Consider the following 17580-nt stretch of genomic DNA (forward strand, 5'->3'; position numbering starts at 1 on the left):
CTGAAACCGGTTCATTCATTTGTTTCTGATAAACCTAAACTAGTTTATTAAACCATTCAAACCACCACCGGTTGTGGTTTCCCATACCAAAAAAAGGTATAAAAAGTTATAACTTTTTAGTACCTTTTTAGTACCTTTTCTGTACCTTTTTCAAAAGGTACAAAAAAGTTATAACTTTTTTGTACCTTTTTGAAAACTTAGAATTAATGAATGTAACTTTTGATAACTTTTTTGGACTTAGACAATTTTAGATGTAACTTTTTTGTACCTTTCTAGACTTAGAAAATTTCAGGTATAACTTTTTTGTACCTTTTCTGGACTTAGAAAATTTCAGGTATAACTTTGTGTAACTTTTCTGGACTTAGAAAATTTGAGGTATAACTTTTTTGTACCTTTTCTGGACTTTGAAAATTTGAGGTATAACTTTTTTGTACCTTTTCTGGACTTTGAAAATTTGAGGTATACCTTTTTTGTACCTTTTCTGGACTTAGAAAATATTTACAACATCTGAAAAGATTGATTAATTTTAGCAAAACTTTGCTGGACTTAGAAAATTGCATGTATAACTTTTTTGTACCTTTTCTGGACTTTGAAAATTTCGGGTATAACTTTTTTGTACCTTTTCTGGACTTAGAAAATATTTACAACATCTTAAAAGACTGATAATTTTTAGCAAAACTTGTCTGTATCTTTTCTGGACAACCATAAGATTACTAAATAAATCTTATGTTTGCTTATGACACATAATAATTACTGTAAATGTAATCACAAATAATTATACAAGACAGTGACAGTGAAATTCTATTACAGGTAATTCAATCAATATAAGCTCAATCCCCATTTAAATGGAAATCTTAATTTAATAATGTACATACAATTGATTAAAATACAATTATCAGTGAACTGTAGGGAATTTGTGATGGGTCAGAGAGGCGAATCGCCTTTAGAAGACCTCAACAACAGGTAAGCTAGGTAACAGGTGATTGGAATCCGAAATGTGTGTTGAATTGTCCATGCATAGATAAATTTTTCATTCCAGAGAGGCATCAAAAATATTTTGATAAATAACATACATATAGATTTAAAATTAAACAAGAGATCCCAGAGGGATCTTTGCGCCCACCATTGAATGATCTTAATAGGTTCCATGTTAGATTGATCTTTTCTCTTTTTTTCCCTTCCTCTTACTAATCTGTATAAATTGAGAAACATCCCTCCAGTGCTTTTTAAACAAGGGAAACTTATATATGACATTTGAGATTTGGCTATAATGGTTGTCTGTCGACAATGTTTTCAGATTGGTCCAAAAATGCAATACGACGGACCAATGAGAACCTACATATGAAAATTGAGAAAGATTCCTTCAGTTCTTTCTGAGAAATCTTGATACCAAACTTCAATTGTCAAAATCCAAGATGGCTGCCTGTCGGCCATCTTGCTTTCCGATCGGTTCCAAAATGCGATATGCATAACTAGGCACCAAGGGGAACCTACATACGACATTTGAGAAAGATCCCTTTAGTACTTTCTCAGAAATAGCGATAACAAACTTCAATTGTCAAAATCCAAGATGGCTGCCTGTCGGCCATGTTGTTTTCTGATCGGTTCCAAAATGCGATATGCATAACTAAGCACCAAGGGGAACCTACATATGAAATTTGAGAAAGATCTCTTCAGTACTTCCTCAGAAAAAGCGATAACAAACTTCAATTGTTAAAATCCAAGATGGCTGCCTGTCGGCCATGTTATTTGGTGATCGGTCCCAAAATGCAATATGCATAACAAGGCACCAAGGGGAACCTACATATGAAATTTGAGAAAGATCCCTTCAGTACTTTCTCAGAAATAGCGATACCAAACTTCAATTGTCAAAAACCAAGATGGCTGCCTGTCGGCCATGTTGTTTTCCGATCGGTCCCAAAATGTAATATGCATAACTAGGCACCAAGGGGAACCTACATATGAAAATTGAGAAAGATCCCTTTAGTACTTTCTCAGAAATAGCGATACCAAACTTCAATTGTCAAAATCCAAGATGGCTGCCTGTCGGCCATGTTGTTTTCTGATCGGTTCCAAAATACGATATGCATAACTAAGCACCAATGGGAACCTACATATGAAATTTGAGAAAGATCTCTTCAGTACTTCCTCAGAAAAAGCGATAACAAACTTCAATTGTTAAAATCCAAGATGGCTGCCTGTCGGCCATGTTGTTTTCCGATCGGTCCCAAAATGTAATATGCATAACAAGGCACCAAGGGGAACCTACATATGAAATTTGAGAAAGATCCCTTTAGTACTTTCTAAGAAATATTGATAACAAACTTCAATTGTCAAATTCCAAGATGGCTGCCTGTCGGCCATGTTGTTTTCCGATCGGTCCCAAAATGCAATATGCATAACTAGGCACAAAGGGGAACCTTAATATGAAATTTGAGAAATATCCCTTCAGTTCTTTCTCAGAAATAGCGATAACAAACTTCAATTGTCAAAATCCAAGATGGCTGCCTGTCAGCCATGTTGTTTCCCGATCGGTCCCAAAATGCAATATGCATAACTAGGCACCAAGGAGAACCTACATATGAAATTTGAGAAAGATCCCTTTAGTACTTTCTCAGAAATAGCGATAACAAGAATTGTTTACGGACGGACGGACGGACGGACCACGGACCACGGACGCAGGGCGATTTGAATAGCCCACCATCTGATGATGGTGGGCTAAAAAGGAATTCACTTTTAATTTATTGCATTTTTAGTACAATATTCACACCCTTGAAATGCGTTTTTTGGGGGGGGGGGGGGGGGCATTTTTTTTTAAAGTTTATCTTTTTATCTCAGAGGACCAATCATTGCTCAGAGGACGTGAATAATTACAACTTAGCATTGATAAGTCACGACATGAACAAACTCAGTTGTTATAAAAGATAAGCAGTTCGTTATATCCCAACACAGACGTTCATAAACGTACGTACATAGAACATGATGATATAATTTACTTCACGTGGGACGATGGGTCGCTCACCTACAAAAATATTTTCCGGAAAACCCAAGCTTCATTCATCCCAATGGGATTAATATAGCATGGTCTTTGTCAGTGCATCGCATATTTTCTGGATGCTTGCGCTTTTGACATTAATCTTGTAGTAGCATGCACAATTATGCCGCATTGGACACAAACTCCAGCGGTAAACAAACACACGTGTGTAACACTTGTGTCATTTTGATCGTCCAAACTCTCAGACGCTTTGATTTAACTCCATATAAGTAAAGCGTTTTTATGATCTCGATATGACGTAAATTGCAATAAACATTTTAATCTGAAAACAGCGCACATGATGTTTTGTCAGTGAACACATTAAACAAAACAATCAATTGGTCATATATCTATAAGCCAGATCGTCAGATTATTCACAAAGGACATCTGCAGGAGAATTGATCTCGTAGCATTACAGTAGCCTAGTTAGTGATGTTACTGAAACGTGCACATCATGTGTGTAGGCTACCTCACGAAAAGTGGGACCACGCACCAAAAGTTAACCGACCCCGTCAGACACAAGCTGATCACCGAAGACCTCATACTCGGGGCATCAATTAGAATATAATTAGCGGCAGTCTACTGTACCGAACTCATTGAATTTTGTAAATACCTGTGTACCTGAGGAGTGTCCAGTTCACCTGCTGACATAGCGGTGTCCTGGGGCGTTAATTAATTAGTTACATCGTTGTCATGCCTGACTGCCTATGATTTGTTGCATTGGCCAGTTTACCTGGGTATCTCACCTGTGCACAATATTATCGGTATCAAGAATATAACAGAACATATGACACGTTAGTTTCTCTGTACAGACACTTATGCATGTGTGCCATCATGTGCACTGTGAAAGAGTACGATGTTGCAGTAATCATAATAATAATTAAATAAAAATATATAACAACAACTAAAATATATATATAATAATAATATCGATAGGATTTCTCATGATATCGTAGGCGGCCTAATAACTTTATTCGACATTTTTCTTCTTCGTTCACTTGGCCCTACTATACACATGTATACCCACCGCCAGGCGGCGCTCCCTTCAGTTTAGCGGGAGATTTGTATTACAAGTGGCGGCCATTTTGTTTGTTTACGGAAACGTGATGAAAGCTTAGACCTAGAACAAAATCACGTTATATATATATACAGTACGGTATATATTGGCGACATTTAATTTCCCCACTCACGGAATACAATCGACAAACTGGGAACAGAATATCAAATTTCGTCTAGCTTTTGGCGACTTATGATACCCCTTTCACCGGCAAACACTGAATTATCGGACAACATGAAATCAGGGTAAGTTATGTTCTAATTTGTCTTCGAATCGCAGATTTTGTCGCTCTCGCGATCGCCATACATTAAACAACATTGAGTGAATATGTTCATATGAAATACTTCATGTTTCAGGACTAAATTCACCAGCATTCATGATCCTCGGACCACCCGCCCCCTACGCACAGCCGATTTATAAATGTTGCATCTTTCAATCGTAAGTTTAATTTGCTTGCCAAGTGATTATTTTTTAATCCTTCACATTCAGGGTCAATATTATGATATATTTAAAATGGATTCACACATATATGTGGCCATACACGTTTTTCGTTTATGGCGTTTGGTATGAACGTCCCAAAGTATATATAATATACTTCGTTTTTCAATGGATTTTCTTGAAATTCGATCCACTATATATTGGGGTAGGCAATAATTCGTCAGCTATTTTACCTGATAATTTTTTTCATGTTTTCCCGTACATTTGTTACTATTTTTTACTGAAATAGACGAATACATGCACCATAATTTATGGTAAGTATGAACATTTTGTTCTTTATTCCTAATTATACGCACAACACTATTTTTTTTTTAAATGTAATTAACATGCAATTAATATCTACGGAATCGGCTACGGTAAATTAAATATATATAGAAATGAGAGGGATTGTTACTTGTTGTGTGCGTGAAATTTCAAGGAAATCCAATAAAATAAAGTCCTAATTGAAAATTTGTCAAAGTATACGTATTTAAAATAGATCTACAAAGTAAAATCTATATACAATTTTAGCACATTTTATTTATTATACATAGACCATTGGAAAATTTTAGAAGAATCTTTCTTCTTTTATTTTATGTGAATTCATTTAAAATGTTTTATTGCTGAATTAACACACATTGATTACTCTCACCATCAGTTTCCCTTTTAAGTTGATCATCCCCGCCCCCAATATATTAGCTTGTATGCAATGCAAGATGGCTGACAGGCTGTCATTTTGAATTTTATAATTTTGAAGTTTCTCAGAAAGTTATTTATGGATCTTATTCAAAAGAAACATTTTAGGCTTCTGTTTTCAAATTAATAAGATCTAGAAGAAGAGAAAAGTGATTCCTTATTTGGGAATCACTTTTCTCTTCCTTCTTAGGCTAAAGAACAGTCTTGTATATATGATATATATAAAATTGATATTTATATAATAATCATACAGTTACATGATATCTCTGGGGGTATCTTCTTTTTGATTTGACATGATAAGTTGTGTTTGTTAGCCTATAGTAATTACTTCTGTCTCCCAGCCCTCTAATTTTGCTGCTGTCTAATAATTCTAGAATTTATTGACAAATTTACACGAAATGGGCCAGGTACAGTTCACAAAATTATGTCAAAACCCAGGGTCAAAGCTCATGAAGGTCATTAGATTGAAAGGTCAAGGTAATTTTTTTTCCTTTTCATCAATATTTTGTTTTGGCATGATGAAGCAAATTTAGTTGGAATTAAACTAGGTGTAAACTGACAAGGTCAAGGTCAAATTTTGCGTTTTTTCACTGATTAAATATTTTGTTTCAGGGCTAAAGCAAAGTTGGTCAGAATTAAACATTATAATAATGCATGGAGTCAACTGACCAAAGGTCAAGGTCTCTTGGTCAAAGGCCAAGGTCAGATTTTGTTTGAATATAATTCCAACCAATATTACTCGGTGATTTAGGCAGATGGGTTCTTGATGATTATGGGAGATATAGATTATTTATTGCCTCATGATGAAATTGATGGGGTCCTTTAAATTTTCAGTGTTCTAGTTAATAAATTATAATAACCCAATTAACTCTCAGCCTGTCCTAGTTATTAAGTTATTACACCGAAACCAGCATTACAATATGTAAATAGATCACTAACTGTTTTGTTTTCTTTTCTTTTTTATGGACTATAGAGTGTCAATCCCAAGAAGAACCCTGATCAGCTCCTGGAAAAATCAGTGTTCTTGCAGTATTGTCAGTCAAATCTCAAGGAAAGGATCCCAGAAGAGGAACATTTACATTATTTCAGACTTTTTTCTTTCCTGTGTAACAATGCCTCAAACAGCTAACACATTTTATATAGTTTACAATACAATGTGTATTAATAACAGTCCAGTTAGAGTGCTGTGTTATGCAGTAAAAATACTTAATTTTTGATTACATGTTGGTTTTATGTTTACATTAAACGGTAGTTATAATATATACTAAAGAAACATAGTGGATAATGCCTTGTACAGGAGCAGGAGTATGACAGTGTAATAGTACATGACTGCTGCATTTATCCATGGAAGGAGTCTGTTATTCGAAATAAAGCTTTCCATGAGGACGAAAAATAGTGCTTTTGTTAGTCTTTCAAGAAAATGTGCAAAGTGAAAGGAGATTTCCGTGATGTTTTATGAATAGTAATTCATTGGTCTAGAAGACATGTATTTAATAAGTATATTTCTGGATAAAAAAACATTCTGAAGCAAAATCTTTTTATATTTTTCTGTACCTTTTCCATACTTTTTCTGTAACTTTTCTATACCTTTTTTGTACCTTTTCAGTACCTTTTTCATACCTTTTTAGTACCTTTTTTGTAACTTTTTAGTACCTAGAAAAAGTTATAACTTTTTTGTACCTTTTTCATACCTTTATAGTACCTCGAAAAAGTTATAACTTTTTTTTAACTTTTTAGTACCTAGAAAAAGTTATAACTTTTTTGTACCTTTTTTTATACCTTTTCTGTACCTTTTTAGTACCTTTTTTGTAACTTTTTAGTACCTAGAAAAAGTTATAACTTTTTTTTAACTTTTTAGTACCTAGAAAAAGTTATAACTTTTTTGTACCTTTTTCATACCTTTTCTGTACCTTTTTAGTACCTAGAAAAAGTTATAACTTTTTTGTACCTTTTTCATACCTTTTCTGTACCTTTTTAGTACCTAGAAAAAGTTATAACTTTTTTTTAACTTTTTAGTACCTAAATTATACCTATTTTTGTGTGAAATGTAACTTTTTTATACCTTTTTTGTACCTTTTTTATACCTTTTTTGTACCTAATAAAAGTTATAACTTTTTTTAGGTACAGAAAAGTTATCAAAAGTTATAACTTTTTAGTACTAGATTGGAACCGCTGTTTAAACATGGTTCCAATCTAGCATCAAAAGTTATAACTTTTTTGTACCTAAAAAAGTATAACTTTTTTGTACCTTTTTTTGGTATGGGTTGGAAGGTTTCGTTTCTGAAAACAAGATGGCGAATGTTGTCAACACACATGCAGAATGTGCTCTTGAAGTGCGCTACGTGCTCCAAACTTGCCAGCTATGGCTTGTAGTGTCATTTGACTGGACAAATAAAATATAAATTATAAATATTAATAATTGTTTTCCCATTGGTATGACAGTGTTCCCTTGTGTTTGAAAGAAAGTCTGCTAGAACTGCATGCGTGTCCCTGTCATTGCATTGAATTGTGGAAGTATGTCTTCAACATAATTTGGGATTCGGGGAATTTTTGTGCGTTCAGGAGGTATTAACGTTTCAAATACTGCTCTGAAGCTTTTTCTCCCAAGGACACCATATTGAAAACTAGAATTTCACATTTGTTTCTCAAGAGCAAACCAGTTTTAGTTTACAAACCGTTTTGAAAACCAGGTTTAAACCATAAACCCAAACCTAAACCAGTTTATTTGCAACAAATTTGCCCTTAGTTTGGTCTTTGGTGGCAGGGGAGTAGTACAGGTTTACAATCCCTCCACCCCACCCCACCCCACAAGCTGAGTGTAAAAGTCCTTGAATTATAATTTGGAAGACCTTGAATTTGATTGACAAGTATTTGTATGAACATAAAATACGTTTTCCTATCCTGAAATGTTTAAGAAATGAATAAATATTTACATTGCCAAGTTCAATTAGTGACTTCTTAGTCAAATTTCTGTAAGAGTAAAGGAAAACTTTAAAATTAAAGCAATATTATTCTATAGAATCTTACAAAGGCATGCAGAAGGTAATAATTTTAATATGAGAAATAATCCAAAACAACATTATGAATAAATAATATCCTTTTTTTTCAAGATTTCAAATTGTCAACATGGAAACAGGATCACAACATCGGGGTGGGAGATGACTTACCTCCCTGGGGTGTGTTGTTGCTGATGGAGAATTTACGCCTAGCCAGCTACCTAGAGGACCCGATGTGTGCCCTAGGAACAGGGCTGTATGACAATTCTGACCCTGCTGTTGGCTGGAGCAAAGGTAGACTATTGAATAATATATAAGATATAATTGTCAACCCTGTTTAAAAAGGAAACAATAGAAAAAATGTTTTATTCAGGAACCTTGTTCAATAATCTTTCCGTTTGACCAATGTTGATTTGTTGACCCTCACAGCCTGTCCTTTGGCCTTGGCATTGCCTGACCTTGCTCAACCATCGGCTATCAACTGTCACCTTACGGAGTTATGTACAGCTGTAGAATGCTGTGTGACCTCTGACCTCGGGCGGAACTTCCATGTCTACCTCCAGATGGACGGGTGTCAATCATACCTTAACCTGGGTATAGACAAATTCTACACCAACTTGTCTCTCACGACCTTTACAGAATGGAGTAAGTAGACTTTCATGTGTTGTAAAGAGTCTCGCCGAAACTATCTTGATATCATTATCACCAATAGGTACTTTAATAAACAGACTGGATAAGCACAGATTTCTTCAAAAAATATCTGGAGTCCTCTAAATGGAGATCTATTTTAGGCTTTTACTTTCTATATTAAGTCCCAGAGTCACTGAAAGAGGACAAATCATCTGTATTCAACCCTAGAATAATGGAAGGATGAAACAATTGTATGATGCAGTTTTATTGGTTATTTGACATTATTTAACTTTTGTGAAATGATTGAAGGAATATGTGATTCTTCTGTAAAATCTGTTATAATCTGGCTTTCAGGACAAGAGCAGCATTTCTATCTCGGAGGAATCGTACGACTAGTGTAAGTATGCTGTCAGAGGAATTGTGGGTAATATCACCATTTTGAGTTCTCTATCGAACCTCGGATAACAATTTACATGATGTTGGTTTCTTCCCTTTGTTAACCTTGTAACCTTGTAATTTCTCTTTTGCAGATTCAGTTACAGTTAGGTTCAATCATTAGCAGAAGCATAGAAAACTGATTATAATACTCATTCCCTTTGAAATTATACCAAATGTAATTGACAATGGATAACTTCTACATATCTAGCTACTAACCAGTCTTTCCAAGGTCAGGTGCTGACCTCTACACAGACATTAAGTGACCTCAATGTATATAGCTACTAATCTTTTCTAGGTCATTTACTGACCTCTAAGCTGATCATTACAGGTACACAATTGACCATTTTGACGATGCCCGGGAGTATCTGGTGTCGATGAACGTGAGCATCTGTAGTGAGAGTGACCAGGAATGTGAAGATAATCACCTGGTTCTGTCTGACGTCCGCCTACCTATACTTCCTTGTAGCTGGGACCAGTCCTTCATAAAACCAGGTATGTCATTGGAATTCACATTTTAAATTGTACCGGTAGGTAGTTCTGAATTCAAATTTTAAGTATAATAATAATTAGTTTAATCTAAATTTAGATTCCGTGTACAAACAGCGGGTCAGCTGAAGTTAAATTTGATTTTAAATCGGTCAGTCATATGCTACCAGTATCTAGTGAACTCATTGGTAATGCATTTGGTGAGGAATGGTGATAATGGTTATGAGGAGGATGATGGTGTCTAGTGTACGCATGATGATGATATATAATTATGATAATGATGATGTGTAACGATGATGATGGTGATGATGATGACGATATCTAACGATGATGATGATGGTGATGACGATATCTAACGATGATGATGATGATGATGATGACGATATCTAACGATGATGGTGATGATGATGATGACGATATCTAACGATGATGATGATGGTGATGACGATATCTAACGATGATGATGATGATGATGATGACGATATCTAACGATGATGGTGATGATGATGACGATATCTAACGATGATGATGATGATGATATCTAACGATGATGGTGATGACGATATCTAACGATGATGGTGATGATGATGATGATATCTAACGATGATGATGATGACGATATCTAACGATGATGGTGATGATGATGATGACGATATCTAACGATGATGATGATGATGATGATGATATCTAACGATGATGATGATGATGATGATGATGACGATATCTAACGATGATGGTGATGATGATGATGATATCTAACGATGATGATGATGATGATGATGACGATATCTAACGATGATGATGATGACGATATCTAACGATGATGGTGATGATGATGATGATGATGATGACGATATCTAACGATGATGATGATGTGTAACGATGATGATAATGATATGTAACGATGATGATGATGATTGATGATGATGATGAAAAATTGTGTATACCAATGGACATCCACATGATGACTAGTATACAGCTTTTTAATACTATAACATGTTAAACTTGAAAACTTATATCATTATTTTTGTGACTTAAGATTTCTCACTGGTGACGTGGCTGGACGATAACATGCTGTCAACTCCTCTGGCTGGTCCGGATTTGTCCAAGTTGTTCGTGGACCTTGGTCTGTCATGGTACAAGATGTCGATGCCATGTATGCAGGCAACCCTTGGCAACAGTGTTCCAGAATCAGATGGCTGGGTTAGAGGTATGTTTCTCTATTTAAGTGAATACTATCACCTTTTACTGATATTTTGCTAATTTGTTCATACAGTATGCATTTAGTGGGTTGAAATTTTATTAACTAACTTAGAGGCTTTCCATTGTCACCAACTAGCCTTGTTTTGTCAGGTCATGGGCTTGATATCAGCCTTATCATAAGTGGCTGAAATTATGAAAAAAAATCTTTGATTGCCTGTCATTTCATTACTGAACAGTTGACCTGGAAGCTCAAAATTAAACAAAAATACCAATAAAAAAAGTTTGAATATAGAGCATAGAATAACATTAAAACTATACCAATGTGTTTATCACACAGTAAGATTGACTAAAAGACCTTTATAAGTGATAACCTGCAAACACCTGATTTTGAACTCTTTGACCAGATGTTGGGTTGTGTTTCTCAGAAATCTAAGAAATAAACCAGTATGTGCTATCATGGTTATGTTCTTGGGCAAGACTCTTTACCCTATCTACTCTTGATAGCATGCGATGTGCCTCCCGTATGTTGTTCAGTGACAGTATTCACCAACTACTACAAGGAAACCCCACCTCAAAATGACGCTGGCTTTACACGGACGATAAACCGATCAAACTAACAAACTATAAATTGCATTTGAGAAGGGTGAAAGGTGTTTTTGTAATATTTGTATAGATCTTGCATATTTCAGATATAATAGTTACTTCAATATACAGCCTGTTGATATAGAAATATTGCTGTATGTTAAAGAACTATCTTCTTTCCTTTGCAGATTGTACAACATCTGTGAATGTGTCTGAGGTAGCCACTTACAACACCAACTGTCTGCTGACTGATAGTTGTAACTCCATTCAGTGTTGTATGACTGGAAATGACCTTGACTACGCTTTCCATGCTGGTGTTGAGATCGACGGTTGTGAGAATCAGCTGGTTATAACCCTGGAGTCTTTATCCATACCTGTCCTACTGCCCAGCTACAGTTGGGGTAAGTCTTTATCCATACCTGTCCTACTGCCCAGCTACAGTAGGGGTAAGTCTGTGTACATACCTGTCCTACTGCCCAGCTACAGTTGGGGTAAGTCTGTGTCCATACCTGTCCTACTGCCCAGCTACAGTTGGGGTAAGTCTGTGCCCATACCTGTCCTACTGCCCAACTACATTAGGGGTAAGTCTGTGTACATACCTGTCCTACTGCCCAGCTACAGTTGGGGTAAGTCTGTGTCCATACCTGTCCTACTGCCCAGCTACAGTTGGGATAAGTCGGCACCATACCTGTCCTACTGCCCATCTACAGTTGGGGTAAGTCTGTACCATACCTGTCCTACTGCCCAGCTACAGTTGGGGTAAGTCTGCGTCCATACCTGTCCTACTGCCCAACTACATTAGGGGTAAGTCTGTACCATACCTGTCCTACTGCCCAGCTACAGTTGGGGTAAGTCTGTGTTTGGTTTGGTTTATTTTGTTTAACGTCCTATTAACAGCTAAGGTCATTTAAGGACGGCCTCCCGTACGTGCGACATGCATGCGTGTGGCGAGTGCATATGTGTGTTTTGGAAGGCTGCGGTATGTTCGTGTTAAGTCTCCTTGTGATAGGCCGGAACTTTTGCCGATTTATAGTGCTATCTCATTGAAGCATACTGCCGAAGTCACCCAGCAGGACATCCCACCCGGTCACATTATACTGACAACAGGCGAACCAGTCGTCCCACTCCTAATATGCTGAGTTTTTCATGTTTCAATAATTATATTAAAGTCTTTTTTGAGAAATGTGGATACTTTGCCATGTTGGGTAATGAACCACAGAATTGACATTTCCTTTCAGATTATTTTATTGTTTAGTCTTAGATACAATAGAAATTGGTCATCATGCAAATCCTATAAACCCCTATCTTCCATTTGTAATCGACATCAATGTAATTCTGGTTGATTAATCAATAACTGTTTTATTATTTTCAGGTGAGAAAATGTATTTCCAGCTACAGGGTGTTGTCGTAGTGAGGTAAGCATTAAAATTACATATGCTGTATATTCGACTACACTCTGCACACAGACATGCACGATCTGGCCCTATAATCGAATTAGGGATTATACACAGATTAGGATATAATAAGTAAGCAAAATACAAAGATAGAAAAATCAGTATTTGTTGGGTAACCAAGGTATCTTTGACCATATGTAACAGAAAATGGGTGTAAACAACTGAACGAAACATACGCAATGTGACCGAGATTAAACATCGTAACATTGAAACGAAAATAGTATTACCTGGGATTTAAAGTCTCTGAAAATATTTTTCAGATTCATTGTCAATGAATCATTTCATCGTCCGCTACAAGGCGAGAATAGATCGATCATCTACAACGGATACCCATTCTTCTCCTCAACAATACGCACGTCATTTTCGGAAGACTGTCGAGTTATACTGCTTATAGCATTTCTAATAAAAATAAAAGTCGGAAGTGTCTTAAAAAGACACATTAAAAATAAACTTGTAATTAATTCAGGCTGACATAGATATTTCAACTTAACACGGCAATATTTTTAATTTCAGACAATCAATCATTATACGAATCATGTATTTTTATCTACTTAAGCGATCCCGGGAAGAGGGTAAAAGGCAGAAAGGGTTGTTACTGCATTAGGCTAGGCTGTGCCTAGCGACTCCATCACATCAATCGCTCATTTGAAGTTCAAATGATGTGATATAAAAGTTTTCCCTGCACGAGATGTTAATTCATTAGTTTGATTAAAGATTTAATATTATTTTTCTTATTTTGTTTTGTTCTACAGATATCTTATATCATGTTGAAAAAATGCAGATTACACACCAGTAAACAACAAAAAAAGAGAGAAATTATATTTCTTATATTTAGATTTTGCCATTTTTTTTTTATTTATGCTACTTATAAAAAGCAATACTCGTCATTTATTGGACGTTATACACACTGGTGTCCCGACACTTTACCACTAGCCCTCCACCTCTGGGTTGCGAGTTCGAAACCTATGTGGGGCAGTTGCCAGGTACTGACCGTAGGCCGGTGGTTTTTCTCCGGGTACTCCGGCTTTCCTCCACCTCCAAAACCTGGCATGTCCTTAAATGACCCTGGCTGTTAATAGGACGTTAAACAAAAACAAACAAATCAAAAAGTAAGCATTAAGTTAAGTTCATTACCAGTACAGAATCAATTAAGATTCTCTACACTAGAATCAAATACAACATATATTATAATAGATTAATTAATTGTGACAACAGTTCAATTTCTACAAAACATACAAGTGGAGGTGTATCATTTGGTTACCAAGGGTTACTATATGCTTTTATATTTTACAGATTGGAGATGTACAACCTGGTTACCGAGGGTAACTATGAAGTCACCTTAGATCTGATGGTGTGTACTGAGAGTGCAGGACCATGTGACCTTATCGTTAATGTTCTGAACCAAACAAAACTTCCGATCAAGTCATGTGACTTCACAACAGGATTTGCTGCCAAAAATCCATGTGAGTTTGCTTGTTCATTTGTCACAGTATATATTTGAGGTCTAATCAACTAGTTATGGTCATAGTAAAAAAGTTTATCCCTGAACATTTAGCATTGATTTTACAGATTTTGAAATAATCTTTTAAAATGCATTTAAGTTTATTCAATGTCACCAGCCAAAAAAGTTTAGCTATCTAAGTGTGCTCCTTTTCAGAAAAGTCTCTTGACTACAAGAGACTCATGTACTTTGCAATAGCCGTTACACCTTAATTTGGTCCAACGGGACACTAGCATGATGGGGAGACTGATATTTTATATTATAGGGGGCGCTTCACATACTACTCTTGTGTCATTTTAACCAGAAAAAAGGGCTCCTTTTTAGAGGCAGAATATTTGATTAAGATCAGATAGACAAAAAAGTCTGTTTCTTCACAGGATTTGCCCTCAGAATCTTGATTTCTTCCAGTTTTGTTTCTCTGATTTAACCTATAAATTTGGTTGTTGCAGTTTTCTCATTGGCATCCTGGCTCACCGATAGAAACCTGGACCCTGCCCTGTCTCCACTGCCAGAACACGTCTCCTATCAGCTGCTTGAGGATCTCAAGGTCGCCCATTTCATGAAGGACACTCCATGTAACCAGTCAGCTGATGTGTTTACTGGGGCAACAAATGGATGGAGTGATGGTAACATTGTGAAATTTAATAACTATTTGTAGATAATCTTAGTCTATAACAAGCTTGTAGATAATCTGTGCTCTGTAGATGAAATGACTCGGACTATTTTCAAAATGTTTGTAGATAATCTACCTCTTTAATATGTTTGTAGATAATCTGACAATTAGTGATTAATGATAATCTGTCTCTATAAGACTTTGGTAGATAACATATATTTGTAATATCTAAGATGTTTCTAGAAAATCTGCCTCTACAAGACATTTAAATTATCCGTGTCTCTCCCTCACAGACTGCCATGCTCTGGCCACCTTACCGACACTGATTGGCTCAGCTACAACTTGTTACCTTGGAGACTCCTGTTCCGATGTCCAATGTTGCATGCTGGTTGAACGTATTGATACTAACATTTTCGCCTCTCTTGCCATGGATCCTTGCAGAAATTCATTGAAAATCAAACTGGAAACAATAGATGTTGACATAGATCTACATACCTTTGATTTTGGTAAGTAAATGTTAATTAAAAGTAGGTCAATTTTCTGATTTTGATTTACATATACCTTCAGCAGTCCTGCTCCTTAGCTTCATGACAGATTTGTGTCAGGAAGGGTACACTATTCCTTATTTTTACCTAAACTTTGAGGTACATTTGTTATATTGCATGTTGGGTTAAACTTGATCATGTTTATTCAAATGAATGACCTTGACCCAATTTTCAATGGTCACTGGGATTGAAAAGTACAAGGTAGAATTAATAGATAGTAATAGATTCAAGATCTATACAAACTCTACTATTGCTTTAATTCCAACCACAATCAAATTGAACTGTTGTGTGATATAATATGTATAAAGAATACCTATTAAATGACTGGGACGTTTAACTTTACATGTCTGTGTGATATAATATATAAAAAGAATACCTATAAAAATACTGGACATTTATTTTTACAGGTCTGGACCATACTTTGTCCCTTTATGGACCGTTTCAACTTGTGTAAGTATTTTATTCTGTTGTCTTGAATTTGTAAGATGGAGGTTTATAATTGATAACAATTGAAATAACTGGTTCAGCAAAGGAAAGATATGATCAAGGTCAAAATCCCAGGGGAAAGAAAGAATGTAATATTAGCTATATATCTAACTACTCTTGTTTTATTGTGGGGGCCACAATAACTCTGTGGGTTAGAGCCCTGACCATGAAACCTTAGGTGAAGATCAGAGGTGTGTGGTTCAACGCTCCCTGCCTGATTCAGTTTGAGTTTCTTGGGAAGCTGAGAAACAGGCTAGTCTGTGCTGTCATAGTTGTGTCCTTGGGCAAGACACTTGACCCTAATAGCTCTGGATGGCGTGCGTCAGGCCTCCCATATGTTGTTCAGTGAAGTATTCACCAACTACGACAAGGAGACCCTGCCTCAGAATGACTCTGACTTTACATGGGGCAATACACCAAGCAAACAAACAAAATGTTTTATGTTGACTTTGGCTTAAAAGTATTCCTTCTAGTTAAAGGAACTTATCACTATCTCTTTCATGCAGGTATGAGGTGATAGATCGTCAGATAGAAAGGCAATACTCTTTCAATATGAGGATTGAAGCATGCTTCGAGGTGACAGGATCATGTGAGAAACAAATCACGGTGTTCAACGACACGACCATAGACAAGCCGACCTGTAACCATACGGCAGGCTTCTACAACTCCTGTAAGTAGACAAGCCAACCTGTAACGATACAGCAGGCTTCTACAACTCCTGTAAGTAGACTAACATCCTGTAACCACAGACTTCTACAACTCCTGTAAGTAGACTAACACCCTGTAACCTTACAGCAGGCTTCTACAACTCCTGTAAGTAGACTAACACCCTGTAACCATACAGCAGGCTTCTACAACTCCTGTAAGTAGACTAACACCCTGTAACCATACAGCAGGCTTCTACAACTCCTGTAAGTAGACTAACAACCTGTAACGATACAGCAGACTTCTACAACTCCTGTAAGTAGACTAACACCCTGTAACCATACAGCAGGCTTCTACAACTCCTGTAAGTAGACTAACAACCTGTAACCATACAGCAGGCTTCTACAACTCCTGTAAGTAGACTAACACCCTGTAACCATACAGCAGGCTTCTACAACTCCTGTAAGTAGACAAGCCAACCTGTAACTTTACGGCAGGCTTCTACAACTCCTGTAAGTAGACAAGCCAACCTGTAACCATACGGCAGGCTTCTACAACTCCTGTAAGTAGACTAACAACCTGTAACCATACAGCAGGCTTCTACAACTCCTGTAAGTAGACTAACACCCTGTAACCATACAGCAGGCTTCTACAACTCCTGTAAGTAGACTAACATCCTGTAACCTTACAGCAGACTTCTACAACTCCTGTAAGTAGACTAACATCCTGTAACCATA

The 17580-nt window shown here is 36.3% G+C and overlaps 1 protein-coding gene and 1 long non-coding RNA gene across 2 annotated transcripts in view; both read left to right on the forward strand.

Annotated features, from left to right (window-relative positions):
• Positions 1–17580, forward strand: part of LOC117314597 — a 71397-nt gene that overhangs the window by 16133 nt on the left and 37684 nt on the right. Inside the window, exons 23-34 of the mRNA XM_033868663.1 lie at positions 8375–8554; positions 8690–8905; positions 9245–9287; positions 9657–9820; positions 10854–11024; positions 11788–12000; positions 12972–13014; positions 14347–14516; positions 15004–15180; positions 15461–15673; positions 16120–16162; positions 16705–16868. Of these exons, the coding sequence (XP_033724554.1) occupies positions 8375–8554; positions 8690–8905; positions 9245–9287; positions 9657–9820; positions 10854–11024; positions 11788–12000; positions 12972–13014; positions 14347–14516; positions 15004–15180; positions 15461–15673; positions 16120–16162; positions 16705–16868 (1797 nt within the window). The remainder of the gene's footprint in view (positions 1–8374; positions 8555–8689; positions 8906–9244; positions 9288–9656; positions 9821–10853; positions 11025–11787; positions 12001–12971; positions 13015–14346; positions 14517–15003; positions 15181–15460; positions 15674–16119; positions 16163–16704; positions 16869–17580) is intronic.
• LOC117344448 lies at positions 4157–6657 on the forward strand. The gene is made up of 3 exons (XR_004536189.1): positions 4157–4336; positions 4448–4529; positions 6238–6657. It is a non-coding gene; the product is annotated as an uncharacterized LOC117344448 (long non-coding RNA).

This window comes from Pecten maximus, chromosome 16, assembly GCF_902652985.1.
Source record: "Pecten maximus chromosome 16, xPecMax1.1, whole genome shotgun sequence".
Classification (NCBI taxonomy): domain Eukaryota; kingdom Metazoa; phylum Mollusca; class Bivalvia; order Pectinida; family Pectinidae; genus Pecten; species Pecten maximus.